The sequence below is a fragment of the Molothrus ater genome, chromosome Z, assembly GCF_012460135.2.
Source record: "Molothrus ater isolate BHLD 08-10-18 breed brown headed cowbird chromosome Z, BPBGC_Mater_1.1, whole genome shotgun sequence".
In the NCBI taxonomy this organism is placed as follows: domain Eukaryota; kingdom Metazoa; phylum Chordata; class Aves; order Passeriformes; family Icteridae; genus Molothrus; species Molothrus ater.
In genome coordinates, this window is record NC_050511.2 from 33,440,373 (window position 1) to 33,460,134 (window position 19,762).

At 40.1% G+C, this 19,762-nt stretch overlaps 2 protein-coding genes across 2 annotated transcripts in view; one reads left to right on the forward strand and one right to left on the reverse strand.

Moving 5' to 3' along the window:
- Positions 1–9,478, forward strand: part of DENND4C (DENN domain containing 4C) — a 72,577-nt gene extending 63,099 nt beyond the window's left edge. The window contains exons 30-33 of the mRNA XM_054517854.1: positions 798–915; positions 2,650–2,803; positions 3,908–3,972; positions 4,681–9,478. Coding sequence (XP_054373829.1) covers positions 798–915; positions 2,650–2,803; positions 3,908–3,972; positions 4,681–4,817 — 474 coding nt within the window. The 3' untranslated portion in view covers positions 4,818–9,478. The remainder of the gene's footprint in view (positions 1–797; positions 916–2,649; positions 2,804–3,907; positions 3,973–4,680) is intronic.
- A 4,386-nt stretch (positions 9,479–13,864) lies between these two features.
- On the reverse strand, positions 13,865–18,822 carry RPS6 (ribosomal protein S6; the record flags this gene model as incomplete). Its single annotated transcript, XM_036403755.2, has 6 exons — positions 13,865–14,008; positions 14,829–14,986; positions 16,057–16,203; positions 16,578–16,788; positions 17,658–17,789; positions 18,559–18,822. Coding segments are annotated over 6 exons (1,008 nt in total), but the record flags the coding sequence as incomplete, so codon positions are not given.
- Between the last annotated feature and the right edge of the window lie 940 nt (positions 18,823–19,762).

Genomic DNA, 19,762 nt, shown 5'->3' on the forward strand with positions numbered 1-19,762 from the left:
GTGCGTGCCAAAAAAGTAGTATTTTCCTATATACTTGTACACATTTCAACTTTAAATTCTTTCCCTCTATTTTCAAAAAAACACCCACCTAGAACTGAGAAAAACTTTCCAGGAAATGAAGTTGAAGACAATACTAAGGAAATCTAAAGCATCCTGGAAAACTGCAATGCATTAACAGGGAAAACAGCAAGATGGGACATAATTTCATGTAATTATTATGTAAATAGACACACTAAGTGATAAGTTTTTCTTGCCTGGTAATTCTTATTGTATTAGTAATTCCAGAGGCACTTAATTTTATAAAATAATTACATAACTGTTGTTTTGACCACCATATATTTTTAATGGAAATAAATAGTTCATATTTGTATACATATGAAGATTCTTTCTGCTTTTTGGGAAGGCCAATATGTAGACATGCATACCAAAATGTTCATCAGGTCAGAAAATATTGCAATATGGTATGATTAGTAGTACAGATCAAGTACTGTGTCTGGTGCAGTAGATATTTCCAGATACATACTCAAAAATATTTTCTTCAGATGCCTGTAGAAAACTAAATGCTCTTCATACATTAGGATAAACTATAAAAGATAATTAAATGCCGAAGTACTTATGACTGCTCTGGTTGAGTGCAGTTTACTGTAGGGGATAACATCTGCTCCTGTTTGTTAGATTCAAGTTAAATAAAGTTAACCTTCTTTGTTCACAACAATAGTAAAAGGGCAGGAGTTTTAAATACCATAACACTGTACTGGTGTTTTTAAAATGTATTGCCTTTCCTCATGTGTTTTTAGCTTCCTTTGACATCTCTTGCTCAAGATAGCAAGCTAGTATACATCCATCTTCTATGGGACAATATCAACCTCCACCAAGAGCCGGGGGAGCCCCTATATATATCTTGGAGAAATCTCAGTAAGTAAAACAAATGCTACAGAAAACAGAGGAAGAAGAGACTATGGAAAGAAACCATTGGTTTATAGTGGCTGAAGTGTACACAGCCTGTCAATTTGCAGTATCTTTTTTAGTATCTGAAACATATGCAATCCCTTAGGTACTTCACGTAGTCTGGGTATCAAATTAGTTGTGAAAATAAGTTTGATCTGCTCATCACCCGTCATACACTTACAAGAGGAGAGGAATTGCTGATTGCTCTAGACATGGTGCTAAATAACTCTCACTTGATTTGAATGCCTTAAGTTCCACTTCAGTTCCACTGCATTATCTGGTAATAGCTATGCAGGCATGTACAAGAAGGCTGTGTTACAAAAAAGTATCATCTTTTACTGCTTTAAATGAATGAAACATTACCATTCCCTTTAAAGGTACATTTGGCACCCCTTCTGACTGTCACAAAGTAAGACAGAAGAAAGCCTCATCTAGTGTTAAAAACAGGCAGACTGTTTATAAGAACTTAAGGACTTCCTTACTTCCGATCATCAGAAAACTTTCTAATTCCATTTTTTAACTTTTAAAAACTATGTTAAAAACTATGTCATGTGCTAATTTTGGTTCTAAGGAATTAAAAGGTGTTTATTGAAAAATGTCCTTAAAATAAAGAGACTGATCAGAAAATTACAGTCAAGAGCACAGAACATGTGTTATTTCCCACAGATTCTACAAAGCATATTGATGTAACCACAGTAGATGAAAAGCACCCCCAAATAATCTAGCCATGAATGAAATGCATAAATATATATACATATATAGTTTACAAATATAAATATGTATATATATTGTTTACATATATAAATATGTATATATATAGTTTATATATATATATATGTATGTATGTATGTATATGTATGTGTATATGTATGTAAACAAAGGAGCAAAGGGCCTCTTTGAGATGTGGAAGAAAAATAGACAGGCCATATAGCAGTATCAGAAAATATTCTGAAAACACAAAATTACATTTGTAAGTATTGTATATGTCAATTTGATGCAAACATCATGTCGATGTGGTGAAGATTACTAGACTTGGTCTGCAATTCATTTACACACCATGTACTCACTGCCTAATCTGTAAATTTACTTCTTTGCCAGTACATGGACTTACTATTCCTTCATGAGTCACTGTCTTCTAGAAAATAATAGTTCAGTGTTATTCTGAGTGTGGCATTTTAAGTGACAAATCATGATGGTAAATGTCTTGGTCATTTTCTTTCCTGTTTGATTTGACTGTGCATTTTCTATTTCAATATATATCCCAAAGTTATCAGTTAATTGTAGGTGACTTTTAAGAAGGGCTTTGATAAGAAAAGTTTCCTTGCTAAGAAAAGTGACACTTCTATTTCTTTTCCTTGTGTAAAAATAATCTTCTTGCAGTGAACCTGATTTTTAAGTACAGAAATAAAACTGAGCTAATCAACCATCACAGGCAACATCTGATGCTGGGTACTCTTCAGTCTCGAGTATTCTCTGTCATGTTGGACCTCTTGCACATGGATACTTGATGCATCCTGTAACTTCTGGATAAAGTTACTTCTGAGTGAAGACTATAGGCAGACAAGGTCCTTCCATTATAACAAATTTCTCTAGATTGAGTAGAGGTTCTCTATGTGTATCTCACCTTTGGAAATACTTCTGCTTATTCAAGTGAAAAAAAATCTTTACTGCTGTAATAGTCTGTACGTTTCCACTTCCCAGATTCTTCTGAAAAGAAACCCTCCACACTGGCAGAAGATCAGCAGGCAACAAACACATTGTTAGAGAGCATCAAACTAAGTATTCAACACAATGATGTTATGAAGCCAATCAACCTCCTCCTAGAGAAAGTTAAGCCAGATGTGAAACGACAGAGGTGAGGGCATAATCTCTTCTTAGTTTCTCCCCACTAAAATTTAATTAAGATCAGACTGTGTACATTTCATAGTGATGATTTTATAAAGACCTCTGGGGAAGATTCCGTTTCGTTTGTGTCCACCAAAAACTATGTGTATTTTTTTTTACACCTGTGTTTTATGAACAGATGCACTCTATATGCAGATGCAAAGTTCATCCAGATCAAATGGATGAATGCGATACTTTAATAAAAATGGACATTTTGCAATGAGTGAGAAAAATGCAGGTATGAATTACATAGATTTTGATGTTGCTCCAGATATAGCAAATTGATAAATGCAAGTGTCCTGTTGCAGTGTGTGGAATATTCTTCCTAGTTATATCTTCTGAAATTCTAGCAATCTGGAATACTGGCTATGAAAAGTGGATGCAGCGTGAGTCTCAAAGAGAGGAAGATGTGTAAATAATTCTTGTATTTTGTAACCTGCACTGCATTTCAAGGAAGGCTTTATACAAAAGCAGAGACTCTGAAGTAAATTACAGTCAATACAAGATGTGTTTGAAGTTTGTCATACTAAGTCATCTTTGTTTCTGTGTTTTGTAGTTACTAAAAAGAAACAGAAAATGCTCTGCTCAGAGAAGCATCTTTATGACTTCCACAAGGGGAAAAAATAATATCTGATTATTTAATGATACCTATGTCTGAGATTGACCATGACATTCTGAAACAAAAAACAAAAGTATGGATGATCTGAAAGAAATCCATACCCATACATTGCTTCATGGTCAGGCAGAAATTAATTAATAATAAAAAAAAGTGGTAGTTAATTTAATATTTCTTGTTTATTAGGCATTTCTGTGGCCTAATAGGGCCACAAATAGAGGATTTTTTTGTAGAAATTGTAACTACTAGGGTTTGGGAGTAATGTGGCTTTCTGCATCAAGTAAAAGTATTCAGGCAGTAAAAAACCTTAAGCTAGTAGTCATGTAGATTGGTCACTTTTTTCACAAGCAAGGTTAACAGAACAGTTGTAGAAGCTACATAATGGAAGTCTTCAATATTGACTTTGGAAACAGGATAGTTGATGCTTTCATTAACTCAGCCTTCAAAATGTTCCCCTAGGAGTTTTTACAGGGAAATTCTTTTCCTGTCTCTGGTGTCTCTTGGAAGAGAAAACATTGACATTGGTAAGTAAAAAAATACTGTGAAATGCATAGTCCCTGTGGATATTTTACATGAAAGCTAGTGTATAAAATCTTTTTTAGTATTCAGTTGTGTTTTAGTGAAAATTACTGCACTGTCAGTGTTTTGGTGTTGCTTTTATGTAAATATAATTCAGATGGAACCATTAATTTTGACTTTGTTTAAAACCAGTAATGAGTTACTTTAAACAAAGAGTATTTGAAGAGCTTGAAATTGTAATTCTTCATGTCTGAAAGCTTGTTCCAGTCTTGTCCATCTTTCTCTGACCCTATCAGACAGGTCTGATATCAGACCTAACACCTGATATCAGACCTGACACCTGTTACCTAAACACCTGATTTCCCAACCTCTACTGATCTCTTCTATCCTCTCTTCTATTTGCTACTACACAATCAGTGACTCCCTTATGGAATGTAATAGGGGAACTACACTGGGAACAGGCAAATGGAACTTCAGGAAAGAAGCAATGGGCATCCACAGTGGTGTGTTGTGGTGCCACATCATCTTATGGGGATGCTTTTCAGGTCCTCTGAGAAGGTGCATTTTGAAAAAAAAAAAAAAGAAAATCAGCATCTACTTAATGAAGATAACTTTGTTACTATATAAAAATCGCCAAAAGCATTTTATAGGAATAGTCGTGTGAATTGTACAGTGTTTCTTAAATAATTTCAATTGTGCTTTTTCTATTTCAGAGGTCTTTGATAGTGAATACAGACTTGCACTTAAAAAACTACCAGAGGAAATTCTTGAAAAGCTGCAGAGAATAGATGTTGCACCAAGCAGCAGGGTTGAGTGTTGCAGGAAGTGGTTTGGAGCACCTTTAATATAAAAACAAGGAAGACACACCATACTTCAGAGAGACAAAAGCAGAGCTGAACAAACCCAAGAGCATGGTGACATATACATTTTGAGTCTCAAAAGGTGTTAATTAAGCAATTTGTCAAATCAGTTTCATTGAACTGCAACATATATTCTTCTCATTCATCTCATGGGCACATTGTAAAATTTGTCAAAATGTTTTAAAATTATGAGTTTATTTCAGTGATTGATCTACTTTTCTCCTATATATATTCTTTAATTTCCTCAAAGTTTTCCTCCATGATATCAAGTTGTTCAAAAAGCTGATGATGAAACAGCAGTCTATAGTTGGTGACTTTCTTAAGGGCCACCAATATTGGTATATTTGAATGAAGTATTTTCCAGGGCTCAGATTCCTCAATGCTTCTTTAAAATGACCTTTACCTAGAGAAGAGTACTTTTATTAATGTGTGGTATGGTTGTATGAATGTAAATATTTGAAAGCTTGGATTGGAAGCTGCAATGCAGTTGCTTTCATCCGATAGTACGTTACATTTCATCAGACAGTACATTAAATTGCTACCATTCTCCTGACTCTTGTCTCAGTCAGTATTCTGAATTACTTTTGCTGAGCTTTTCAAAGTGTGTATCTACAGCTGTGAGAAAACAGAGACTTACACTCAACTTTCCTGTATTCTCTATCTGATAAACTATAAGGTTGTGTAAATGTACTGGCTGCTCTCTCCAAAGAAGGATAAGCTTCTACACAAAGCAGCTCAGAAATGGATGGCATTCTAAAAATTATGTAGGAAGCTCAAATGGTATTAGAATACACACAAGAGTTGTCAACAGATACTGCCTGAAAAAAAAAAATTATGCTTTATACTATTTGCATGTGTGTTTAAGAGGTGTCCTCCTCAAATTCTTTATCACCCTCTCCCTTGGTTTTATACTAGCCTGTGGGTTAATTGTTTTGCACTGATAATCCAGATTCAATATTTCAATTAAGATGTATTTATAAATGTGGTCTTCAAGGTGTATATTAGCAGAAATGAAGTGCTTATGTGTATGATCTGAAAAGATGTACCCATGTTTTGTGTTGCTTCTAGTAGATAAGACACTTCCTCAGCTCACATATTTAATTGACTACAGTAGTAGTAGTCTTGGCAAGGAGAGCCTGGATACTGGTCAACAGTGTAAGTGTTTCTGTTACTTGAAGAATATGATAAGATTTATTCCAGGTTTTTGCTGAAAGTTAGTGGTATGGCTTTTACAATGGAATAATTCATAGAGAAAAAAATATGTTTGTAGCATGTAAAAGGAGCATAGCTTAAAATACTAATTGCATCTGAGTATGAATGTATTTACTTGATACTACTTTTAAAACTTTTCATTCTTCAGAATGATGAGGGATGAAGATCTGTCTGGAACAATTTTTTATATGAAACAATAAAACCAACGGTTTTTTCATAAGGTGAAAACAAGGGAGTTGCACTATCTATGACAAAATATATTTACATCATAGACTGATGCCTTATATTTTGTCTACAAGTGCTGATCCTAAGTTAATATGGGGATATTACCTGGACAGATTCTCTCCTGATAAAACTGTTGTGCTTTCTCAACAACTAAAAGCAAGAAAGCACACAATGATTTTTTTTTTATTCTTTGGGTTGATGCACAGTTGCTTGCTGATGTCTGACCTACATCACAATTAAAGAACAGCCCTTGATTCTTCATCTTTTCCTCTCTTCTCCAGTTACATAATTGACATGGTTCCATCCTTCTAAAATACAAGTCTATCTAAAGCATTGATCCAAACAACTTAATATTTCTACAAATCAAAGCCAGCAATTTTTTCTGTGTAACTCTATGCATTATTTTTCAACAGCTACACAAAGACCATTATTTTTGAGTATTAAATAGACAAACCATGTGATTATGTGATGCAACTTGCAAGCAATCAAGTTTTAGTCACTTTAGTCACTTTTAAATTCTCCCAACTCATTAAATGACAAGGAAAATCTGTCTAGTGAGGGCTGTTTTAGATACGTGACCTCCAAACAGTTTTAAAACATAGTAAATAATATTATTATGAACTAGTTTCTGGAAACACATCATCTTCATTTCCAAACAACTTTCTCATCTGTTGCTGAAAATATAGACTAATAAAGGAGTAGTGTTGTAAAGACAGCAAAGCAGATTGTGTCACAACGTCTAGTGTTGATTGTTAAACCTTTCCCAGCTATATACACTAAACAAACAAAAAAATCCAACAAAAGTAAAGCCAGAGGAGAAAAAATCAGCTACAGAATTCGACTTGCTTTGATTTGCTCTTGCATATTGGCATTTTTGTACACTACAAATTAAGTGCTATTCTTGGTGTAGGCACCTGGATTTCAGAGTGGTAGAAGTCCTGCATGTAGCTACTTGAAATCTTGAATCTGCATATTGGAATTGATTCTTTAATATAGAATAAAAAAAGATAAATCTTCTCCTTTCTAAGGGGAGTTCTTAATGCTTAGGTTCTAGAGTAGCTAACTAATCAGTTGGTTTTTTAATATAATCCATAGCTCAGATGAAAAGGGAGATATCTGAAAACAATTTGTTTTCATCTAGGATGCTTTTTTTTGAGGGGAGAAGTAAGTTTCACAAAATCTGGCCAAAAACAACCAGGGAAAAATTTCAAAAGTTTTTTGTGAGTGCATTGCAAACACTTTTGTTCTTCTGAAAATTAGGCACTAAAGACACACTTCTGCAATTTAGTTGACAGGATGAACTTCTTGGACTACATGGGGATGACTTAGTAACATACAAATGCTTCTAACTTGTTTGACACCCAATTCCTAGGAATTGAAATTTATCTGAATCCATCATTATACATTACTGATCTGAGCAAAGTGTTGTGAAGGACGGATGAGGATAAGCTAGATTTTGGTTCTGTTTTTCTGTCAATATAAACAGAAGAAGTAGCATTTTGCTCACTTGTGAAATGCTTGCTGCCACATACTCTTTCTAGTACCTCAACAGCCAGTGTTCAGGAGATGATTCTTCTGTCTATATATTTTGTAATTCCCACCTACAGGCTGAGGAAAACATTTGCAGATCAGTCAGCAAGAACGTCAAAACATGCAATGTGTGGACAAAATGAGGGTGTAGAGCAACTTGGTAACAGAAGTGGATGCAAACAATGAATTTCAGGTATGCCCAAGAAATTAGAAAGTTTGTACTGGAAGAACAATTATTAGAGAAGCTTCCTTGAATTGTTTCCATAAGGATGTTGAACTGCAGCCAGTTGTGCTAAAATACTATCTTGCACCTTTCACCCAGCTTTAAATCAGTTACATATACAGCTTGTGAGCTCACAGGCAAAGAGCTGGGTTTTTTGTGGAATTAAAACAACAAATGAGGTCTTAAATGTTTAAAATCAAGATTCTTAAGTTAAAAAGATTTTTTTTATCAATTACATTCTGGCACATCACCAAAACCTGACAACTTTGAAAACCTTTTAGGCCTAGGAGGCTGATGTGGCTGCAGTGTTGGTGCAGTAATTGGCATCAGCTTTTACGTGTTACTAGAAGCATCTGTATGTTACTTATAATCATATCCTGTCTTCAAATTTTATGTAATGTAAATTTAGACAATACAAGTTTAGATAATACAATTGTAATGGAAAATACTTTATTTACTATATGTGTTTCAAACTAAATCAATTTTGCAAGTAACTTAGTCTTGTTCCTGGTGGACTTTCACATTGGTTAAGCTCAAGCTACATTGCACTTGTGAATGAGTAATATTCTATTTTAACTGTGAATTAATGGCTTTTTGTATTGCTGCAGCTAAAAGAATATACCTTTCATTGAGTTTACTGCTTTCCTTGAATAACTGCAACATAGGGGATATTTTCAAAATGTATATTAAATTAGATAATAAAAATTATATTTTTAAAACAAATTGTTAAAATGTAAGGAACTGAAGAATCCACTCAGTTGTTTTTTCTTCTTAATTCAGCAATTATTTCAATGCAGATAACTCCTATTTTATTTACAGTAAGTAGGTAATCTTATTCACATAATTGTATATTTTCAACAAAAGGGTTCTTTTTTTCTTTCAACTAATAAAAATCTTAAAATGCATACTCTATATCCACTTTTCACAATGTATCATTTTAAAAACAAACACCCTTTTAACTTGTAAGAGTTGAAACTGAATGGTTGAATTGGATTCCAGTTCTGTAGTCTCCTGTGCTGTATATTGTGGTGCATACATGAGAGGATCGGATGGCGTTTTTATTTGTTCTTTCAGTCTGCATCAACCAATGGTGCAAATAAAAGGGATAGTTTGCTGTTGTTTAGAAGCACATTAAACTCCTATTAGGAGCTTAAAATAAACTATATTGTAACAAGGATGAAATGATGTAGTGTGAATAAATTATGAATCTCTTAAGTGAGCTGGGAAGCTTAATGCAATAAAATTTGCACTGGTTTAGAGACTGTTTTGAACTGTTGAAAAATGGCATCCATTTACTGTGCTTTGATTAACAATTGTTTCTCTGTTATATTTTTGTACATTTGACAAAAAATGAGTTTTAAAGGGCACTCTATATCCTAAATTCTGTATAGATATTCTAGACTAAGAAACAATTTTTAATGTTGTTCCCAAAATAAAATATATATGCATCCTGTGTAAAAATGTGCCATTGTTCAGCTTTTTTCACCTCTGGAATTCAAATGACTGACAGAATTTAATCTTTAAGTGTAAATTCAGCCTATCATTCAGCAAAAGACTTTTGACTGTCTTTTTGGGTAATTATTTCACAGTACATCAGTGGCTTCTGAATGATGGGAAAGAGCAGAGGCATGGGAGAGGGAAATAAAAAATGGGACTCACCTGTGGAGATGTGTCTTCTAGAGAGTATGGATGGCCCTGTGGCACCTTCAGCAAGCACTGTGCAGCAGTAGAGGTAAGAACACGTGAAAAACAGGCTCAGACAATCTGTTAAGCTCTTGTTTGTAGGAAAAGCATGGCCTCTGGCTTCCTGAGGATAGCTGGTGCTCTCTGCAGCATATTTGTGGCTTTACTTGGGAGAACACTTCCCAGGAGTTCTGGTTTCTTAGCGGCTCTGTAATGGGATCATAGAGTGATGCTTTCACCTGATGCATCCTAGCTTGTCAAAACATTGGTGGACCTCTTGACTCATAACATAGTTGCGGGTTACATGTAGTTTCCAGGGGGTTTTTTTTGAGTTTGTTTTGTTTTGGTTTTTTATGGGGCAGGGATAGGAGTGAGGCTGAGATGAAATTTAAGTAGTAGAAATTGCCAGTGCCTCAGGCCTTCACCTTCACAACTTTCAAACCCCCTCATGTATGGCAGTGAGTTCATTCTGACAGAAACAATAATACAAGACCCTAAAAGCCTTTCTTGGCTGATGAGACTGATGTGCATAGCACATATTGATAGCTTGTGGAGCAGATTCATAATAAGCCCATATTTCCAGACTTATTTTTAGATAGAGAGCTGAGGAACAGTTAGTCTTTTGGATTTGTGTATCTTGCAAGCATCACACTGATTTTCCTTGTCTTCCTCTGCTTTTGTCACTGCTGACTTTTCAATATTGCTACTTGCTAAGAATGTTACCCTGTCTTAGCATTTCTTACCCTTCATGTGACCTGTTGAGGGAGGAGACAGAAAAGAGGAAGAATGCTGTGCAGGAACAAATGCTTCTATTTGAGGAATCCCCAAAGAAGCATGAACACAGGGTTTGAAGCTGTAGAGAGAAAGGAACTGCTACTTCCTCTGTCAGAATCTGGTGGGAAATTTGAGGGAATGTGATGGTAAAATAGCAGAAGGTGCTTGCTTAAGGAAGCTCTGATGCTTCATGTGTTCAGAACAACCTTGAGTGCGAGTTCCCTGCTAATAATGATAGTTACTTCCATCTCTGTAAAGACAAACTTCTATTGTCTGCAAAGAAAAGGAAGAGCCAATTAACTTGACAGGCTGGAAAACTGATAGAGTCCACAAGTAATCTAAGAGGTTTTGCCTCTGTGTAGGAATAGTCACATGTGCCAGAGCAGCTGAGCAGGAAAGGCCTTGTGTTCCTGGTGGGCATCAACTGACCCTGAGACAGCCCTAAAAAATGCTCAGACTTGACCAATCCCTGTCCTGCTTCAGCAGGTGTTTGCACATTACTGTTTTCCAGAGTTGCCTGGAGGAGACTCAGTGGTTCCATGGAGTTGGGTGGCAGACAGAAGAAGTCTGGGGAAGAACAGGGGCTCACTTCACCTAGTTACGAGAGTAGCTCAGAAGGATGTTCCAACACTTTGTTTAGGTTTCTTCAAGATGCTTTCCTTTGCCATTTTTTCCTCATTTGTTTTCTGTGTCACGCTGTCTAAATTCAGACCTTGCTGGTTAAAAGTAATTATGTACATCAATGGTGTTTGTATTCCGTTCCTTTGGTTGCAAAGAGGTGAAATGGCGACTGGTCAGGTTCTGACCAGGGTGCATTACTTGCCCTGAAACTTAAGGTGTGTCTGAGTTTACAGCCAAGCTTCAGACATGCAGAAAGTCTGCCATTAAAGAGCAGAAATCCTGTTGAAACTGCTAAGACATGCAAGGAAAAGCTGCAGTTCCCAGATAGCACTTGGCATTGTATTTAGTATCACAGGTTTTGAACTGCTGTTAAGCAGTTAAGGGACTATTGCAGCTGCTGGCCTTGTGGTTTTATTGCAGTTCCTACTGCACGGGGGCAGAGAAAACATGCTCCTTCTTCATTAGCCTCTTTTGGATTGACCATTTGAGTCATCCATGACCTAAAGCCATGGTCAAAGAAGGTGACTGGCAAAACTCAGTGTGAGTTTATCAAAGGCAAATCATGCCAGGCTAAATTGGTAAGTGCTACAGAAAAGTAGCATGTCAAGAGAGAGCAGTATTGTTCAGCTGGACCTTGGCAAAGCATTTGACGCTGTTTCCCATAGCTGCCTCCTATATAAATGTCAAGCATAGACTGGATGGGGGTGATCTGTGAGATGGGCAGGACTCATCTCATAGGTGATCAGCTTGTTTTACTGAGGTTGGCAGCCTGTCCCAAGTGGGGCCCCCTAAGGATCAGTACTGGGCTCTGTGTTGTAACATCTCCATGAATGATCTGGATGGTGGGACCAAAAGCACCCTCACCACGTTTGCTGTGTCACTAACTGATGTCAGTTGAGGAGGACACAGGGGCAAGGAGAACCACCTTTCACAGACCTGAACAGGCCAGACCAGATGATCTTTCAAGGTCCCTTCAAGCCAGGATTAGTCAAGTCATGCCTAATTTGGACCTGAAAGCCTAAAACTGCAGAAGGAAGCAACAGATGATGTACTAAGGCAGTTCCAGGAAATGAGTGAGGGAGAAGAGTGCAGAAAGGATTTTTTTGCTACTAGTGATAAGGCCATGTATGTGTGTGTGACAAGGCCACACATCTTCAAAGCTTGATAAAAATAGCCAGGACTCCACTGACCTTTTTCACACAATCATACAACTGGGTATGTTTGCAGTGCTTCAGAGGAAGACGCAATCACAGCCTATATAGCAGGACGGTCATACAGAATAGCCTATAGAACTCTACTTAGTAGTAGCCTGTTCAGAACATTCCTGTTCTTGTCCAGGACATGCCTCAGTGCTTGTACACCCTGACCAGAGTACCTCTTAACTGTGTGCAAGTATATTTTACTAGGATTAAGAAGCTAGGCAGTGTTTTTCCCTTCTGCAGATCGTAAAATTCTTAGCATTGTGAATTTAGTGAGTGTTACTCTCTTCCCTACATTTTCTCAGTATTAATTTTTGCAGCTGAGTGACTAATGTGGAGTAAAAGCTTCACTTTTTATTTAGTGAAGCTCAGGTTTAACAGGGCCTATGGATCTTCACTATTAAACTGTGGGCAATGAACATGGTCTCCATAAAAAAAATACATTGTAAAATGGTACCTTTTAAAATTTTATTGACCTAGCCAGCATTATTTAACTCATGCATAACCACAATTACCATGCCTCTTAACCTTTTCTGATTAGTTGTCCTTCAGTAAGTCTCAGTTCAGCTGTGAAAAGATGGCTTTAAGCTTGGTAACTGCTTTAGCGAAGTCTCTTGGTCCAAGAGGTTTGGACCAAGGTACAGGTTCCACTGTACGTAAGTGCTTCATGGCAAATTCTGCCCTTGTCAGAGATGGGTATCCCAGTATCCTAAATTAAATTTCAAGGACCGCAGGTTTGATCCTTCCATGCCCCTCATGTATGGGCAGCAGATCTTGTCTTCTGCAACTTTTGAGTTAGTTAGTCCACATTTTTCATCTGATGCATTAAAATCTGCTTCTAGCCTGGTGAGGCCCTAACTCAGAAGAGCCTTGCCACACACACAGGAATAAGAACCGTCCCAACTTCTTAGGTTGTAATGAAGCCTGATTTACTATAAACAGAAGCAGCATCTCAACAAAAATAGAACTGGATCCATATTACTATTTTAAGAACTAAGACAAAACTGATTTAGCTGCAGACCATTGTAGCATCCAACACACGTATTTTTGAGTCAAATTCCCATTATCCTCACCCAGTATATAAAGGCTACTGGAGTTTCTAATCCCCAAGTCAAATTTTCAAGTCAAAACTTTAAAAAAAGTGCCTTCTCATGCTCAGTACCAATTTCAAGAGTAATGCTCCAATTCCTACAGAATCACAAGCATCTCACATTTGCAGTATCCCAAAAGGATCAGAGAGGAACACCAGGGCTCCTCAAAGGACTACCCACCACTAAAGCTTTTGACTAAGCATCATCCAGATGCCCAGAACTCTGGCAGGTTTATGGCCATTTCCTGGGGAAGCAGTTCCAGTGAGCATCTGAACTGCACTTAATTCTGCCAAGAATCAGCTGAAGGTGTTGAGTTTTACCAATGTTATACTCAGTACCAAAGTGAGTGACACAATCTTTTCATAAGAGAACTGCATCAAGATCATGGTTTGTGGTTCTAGTTTGGTGTGCATGATGCAGTAGTCTGAACTCCTGTTTAAGAAATTGCCAGTAACAACATGTACTACAAAGTCTCATACTGAAAGTTCACCACCAAAGCAGTTTATTTAGTATTGTGCACAACATCTTTACTTCTGACTTGATTCAGACTTGGACGTAGAAGCTCTCAAAGAAGAAAGCCGGCGCCTCTTGGCAATCTGCTCCTGGCGTTTCTCCTTGGCTTCCTGAAAGGCATGAAGTATGGAGATGTTACACATCATCAAGCACTTCAAAACACATACCAAGGAAAAAACCAGGGAAAATGCAGTTTGAAGGAATGAATTCTGTAACTCAATAATGCTAAATAATTTCCCTACTACAGCTCAGATTTCTGCCAAGTATCCAAACCAGCACAGACCTGTGTCTTTGCACCATATGCAAACACCCAAAACTATGTTACACTGCACACCAAAATATATCACTGTGCACACCCAAAATTTTAGTTAAGAAACTGATGTAGAGTTTTCAACACATCAAAGGTGCAGCTCTCTGTTTCTATCTGGAAGTAATGAAATTCAGGAAGCACTACTGTACTGCTTTCAGTACTGCTTCAGCAGTCACTGCAGTTTTAGGAGCAAGGGCAAACACACGCTAACAAACACCTTCTTGCCAACTTATCCTCCATCAAGATCAAGCACTGAATCTCATTTCTCCACACTATCACTCAAATGCTTGGGCATCTTGAGGTTAAACCAGAATTCATTTGAACTAAAATAGCTATGGAAAAAAATATCCTCGGAAGCCATAACTGTTTATTTCCTTCATAAAAGGCTCTCAAATTAGTGAGCCTGGTTAATTTCTATTCTCTATGACAGAAACATAAGAAATATTCCAAAACCCCAACTGACTAGCTATGTTTATACTCATATTTGGGCACTTATATTCAAATTGAGCAGGTGCAGAGCAGCCGTAGGCATAGGGCTAGTTTGCCATACAGTCCAGTTTACCAAATCCCTCGATTCTGGAGCTATATTCCACACACCTGAGCTAGAATGGCAAACCTACCTTCATCCTCTTGGCCAACAGCTTCGCGTACTCGGCAGCTTCCTCCTTGTTCTTCTGAGTGCGCTGCTTCTTCAGGGCAATACGCCGGCGCTTGTGCTGCAGCACTCGAGGAGTCACCAGACGCTGGATCTTGGGAGCCTTCGTTCGGGGCTTCTTGCCTAAAAACCATTAGGGATCAGCCAAAGTGGGCCACAGGCCTCATCTAGCCAACTTTAGAGTAAGTCTGATTTACTATTACAGTAACATGATTTAGAGTACTACATATGACAGCGACTATACAAAGTTTAGCACTTTCACAAATTTTACAGGAAAAATTATCAATTATCACCAGACACAGCATTAACAACATACTGTCTTAATGCTTGTGATTTGTTATTAGAAATGAAGTGAGAATTCCTAGCTTCTCAGCAGACCTGTCTCCTTTAACTCCCCCCTAGACCTAGATTTTTTAATAATAAAGGACTCAATTACATAGCTTTCAGAACAAGCCTTTTTTCCGGCATTAGAAAGACATCTACAATTTTACTTAGGAGTTTGACATTGTTTATCCCAGAAAACAGATCAACTGCGCACAATGGGCAAACACACTACCACACACATCCGTAAAATAAAATTTCACTAAGCCATCCTGACAGACTTTAACAGTCATACACCAGTCTGATGCCCACCAGGATCACATTCTATAATTGATAAAACCATTTCCTATGATGTTTTCCTTTCCCCCACAAACTTTCACAGTACTCAAGTCTAATCATAGTCTTCTAAAAATCCACTTTTTTCCCCCCAATCAAAAGCAAAAACCCCAAAATTAAAATCTTACACTGCAATACAGAGGCAGTAAGGAAAGCAGTGCCCTGCCAGTAAGACCTCATTTTAGACTGCCTGACATGAGCAGAGGGGGGAAAAAAAAATCTTAGCATTTTCTCTCCTTGTATTTAACTTTCTTTCATTAGCAACTACTTTTGGGTTATAATTAGAAACGCTAGCAAAAATTACTCCGGAGTCTATGAAACTTTTAAGAACCATGACAAAACATGGCAGAAGGGTGAAGGAAATGAGGCAACCAAGAAACTACTTTTTTTCCACAAGTTATGGCTGACAAAGTTTAAATATGGTGAGTGTCAACTTCCCAGATGCACTACTACCTGTGCTTTGTCCAGTGCAGTGGGCTGGACAGCTTGGCAGTAATCACAGAAACCCAGAGAGCTGTTCTAGGGGGAGCTCTTACCCTCTTTGTTCAGAGGCTTCCTCACAACATACTGGCGAACATCATCTTCCTTAGAGAGGTTGAACAGCTTGCGGATCCTGCTGGCCCTCTTGGGACCGAGACGACGGGGCACAGTTGTGTCAGTCAGCCCAGGAATGTCCTTTTCACCTTTGGGAATATAAGTTTAAAAATGCCAATTACTACACTACTGAGCACCAGGTTCAGAAGCAAAACCCTACATTTAAAAGACGCAAGAATTCAAGGTAATGCTAGGTAATCTTTGGGGTTCGGCTGCCAGTAGCACCATCCCAGCCACCCTTAGCTCCTTTGACATGATCAGATTTCTACAGCAACAAGAAGTGCTTCAGTAACCAGTTTTAGCATTACAAGAATGCAGTGCTCTGAGGACTGCTAAGATGCATTCATGCTCTGAAACTGGGACTGCCATGTCAATTCCACACAGCTTACCAACCACTATCAAGCAGGCTCCTTCCAGGTGTCTATGTCTACCTATGTACTGGCTGTTCCACTCAGACTCTTACCCTTTTTCACTATGACCAAGTTCAGGACACTCAGGTTCGCATCAACGATGCAGCCACGGACAGACTTGCGCTTTCTCTCGCCAGTTCTCCTGGGGCGGTAGCAGGAATGGCCCTTGCTGAGCAGAAGGCGGACACGTCCATGGGTCAGGACACCCTGCTTCATGGGGAAGCCTTGCTTGTCATTGCCACCGCTTATCCGGACAACATATCCCTGTGACAGGAACACTTCTGAGTTACTCACATCCTTATTCCCTCAAGCAGCAGATACCAGAGCAGACTGCACGGAACAACGGAGCAGCATGTCCATGATTCAGCTAGAGTCACTGCTACTGGTAGTGCACACAACTTCAACCAACACCTCTGGAATAGTTCAGCAATTTTACTCAAAAAATGTAAAAAAATACCTCTGTATACCAGAACTTGCAGTTAGTGTGATCCGTTTTACTTTGAAGTTTTGTTGGAAAGTAATAGCACAAAACCTCTCACCATTATTGTCTAGCTTTTCTGGAACTGTGGGCTTAAATAAAGACAGTTGTCTTCACAAACTGAAAACACAGGAGTGTCTAGAGTAGTGATATACAGGAAAAAAGTTGGATCACTTTCCTTGTTAAGATGGCAGCAGAAAAGATCACATCCCTAAAGTTCAGCTGCACGGTCCATATTAGCACTAATTATTCCAAGCCCGTCCACCAGGCCAAACATGTTTTTTCTCATACATTAGCAGCAGTTTAAACAAACTCAATTCTGAACAACCAGCAGTTTTATACTGCAAGTTTAACTTGTCCTGAATATCAAGAGACAGCACTCAAATGAAGATCAATAAGCTACTGTGAAGGGGAGCTGTGAGAGAGAAGAAACGCTAACCACAAGGTTTTAAAAACAAACCCCCACTACTCAGGTAAACTACTGGGAGAGGCTAGCCTAACCAGCAAGTTCAGTACAAACACAGCAAGAGAACCTCTTAACTTGACCACCAAATGCACATCATACACATACTATAGCTGACAAGTGCATACTGGAGAAATTTTGTATTTTAAGCTCCTCAAATACAACTCTTACACATTCTTCTGCACTACTTACCTTCCACTCCTCACCAAGGGAATCAGCCAGCACTTCCGTGGCCATTCGTTTTTCATAAAATGTCCTGAGCTTACGCTCATCATCTACTTCAATGAGCTTCTGGCAGCCAGTAGCCGGAAAAGAGATGTTGAGCTAACAAATAAAAAAAAAAAAAAACAACCAAAAAACAAAAAAATCCGGTTGAAACTTCTGAGAAAGATTTCAACAAAAATTAGAATCCACCTGATGGTTAGAGCTTGGCATTTCAAGGTTGAGATTCCCCAGCTGCTTACACAAATGCTCACCAGAAAAACCTGGGAGTCACCACCACACTTGGGAGAGCCAAGGCGAGGAGGTCCACGTTCGGCCGCACTGGGCTATACAACTCCTTCAGTCGCAACAGATTTTATTTTAGCTAGAGGTCGATCAGAGAATGCGAGCAGCAGAAACCTGTGCTCCCTTCTTCCTACAAACCCCCCACAGCACACGCCGCATTAAGAGGCGCAAGTCACTGCAAAGGACCAGCACCTGCTGTGGGGGACCACTCGTACCTCCCAAGGGCCGCTGCAGAGCGCAGCTCTGCACGGCCGCCTGCCGCCACTGCCTCGGGCACAGCACGCACAGCACCTCCCTACCAAGCCCTACAACCGACTGCACAGGCCTCTCACCCGCAAAACTCCCTCCGAACCAAGCGGCTGCTTCGGAAGCCCGGCGCTCCGCAACCCCGCGGCAGCACAGCCCCGGCCAAGGAAATGGGGCCTGCAAGCAATCCACTCCCATCCGCCCCGCAGCTGCGCTCCAGCCCCATCGCCAAAGACCATCGGCCACCAAGAGCGGCTCTGCGGGCAGCGACGCCACCATTTACGGCGGGGAAGCCTAAGCGCCCCTACCCGAGCGCGACCCCGGCCCAGTGCGGCCTCACCTTCATCCTGCTCACGTCTCGACGCCGCGGGAAAAGGCCGCACTTCCGCCCGCACTTCTTACATACACCCAGAAACTCTCGCGAGAGCAGTACTGCCCGCACCCCACGTGACTGGATCTGACCAATGCCGAGCGAGGCCTTTACGACAGGGGCGGGGCCAGGAGGAGCGGTCGGGGGCGCGGCCTTGGTGCGTGGCCAGGCCCCGGCGCTGCCGCGCGCCCGATTCCGGGCAATTGGCTCCTGCTTGGGCCAGGCCCGGGTCTGTCATTGGCTCCTTGAGGCGCCGCTCGCCAGCGAGAAAGCGTTCCTCAGGAGCGGCCAGGGGGACAGCAGGCAGGCGCTCCGGGGCTGGGAGCACTGGCACCTGTAAAAAGAAGCGCCATCAATACGCGACTCACTGGCTTTCGGGGAAGGCGCGTTGTTTGCGCGGTATGAGCGCCTCCCGCCCAGATGGGCTTCCCGGTTCCCTGCCGGCCGTGTCCCGCACTTCCTGCGCACGGGAGCATGAGCGTGCGGGGAGGGGCCGCTCCTCTCCATCACACGGCTGGAACTGACCCTGTGTCCTTTGTCCAGTTCTGGCCTCCGCAGCACGAAAGAGACAAGGAGCTACTGCGGAGGATGGTCAGGGGTCTGGAGCATCTCTCTTAGGTGGAGAGACTCTGGGAGGTGGGACTGTTTGGTCTGGAGAAGACAGAGAGGATCTCATCAATACATAGGAAAATCTCAAATGTGGGTGCCAAGAAGATGGCGCCAGACAAATTTCAGTAGTGCCTGGTGGCACAGCATAATGTCCCTAAACTAAAACACGGGAAGTTTCACCTTAACATGAAGAATTTCTTTACACTGAGGGTGGCAGAGCACTGGAACGGCTGCCTGGGGAGGTTGTGGAGTCTCCCTCTGTGGAGACACTCAAAACCCACCGGGACGTGTTCCTGTGTCACCTGCTTCAGGTGATCCTGCCTTGGCCGAGAGGTTGGACTGGATCCTCTCCAGAGATCCATTCCACACATAACAATTCTGTGATTCTGTGTGAGATATCTCTAAGCGTACAAGGGCGGCGGGCATGCTGCCCACGCCTGTGGAGCAGTTGGCTGCTCAAGCCGCCAGGGAGCGGGGAACAGGCGCTCGCACCGCCCGGCACCTTCAGGACAGGCTCGGGAAAGCCAAGCGGAACGGGGCCCCGCTACCTCTGCCCGCGGAGGAC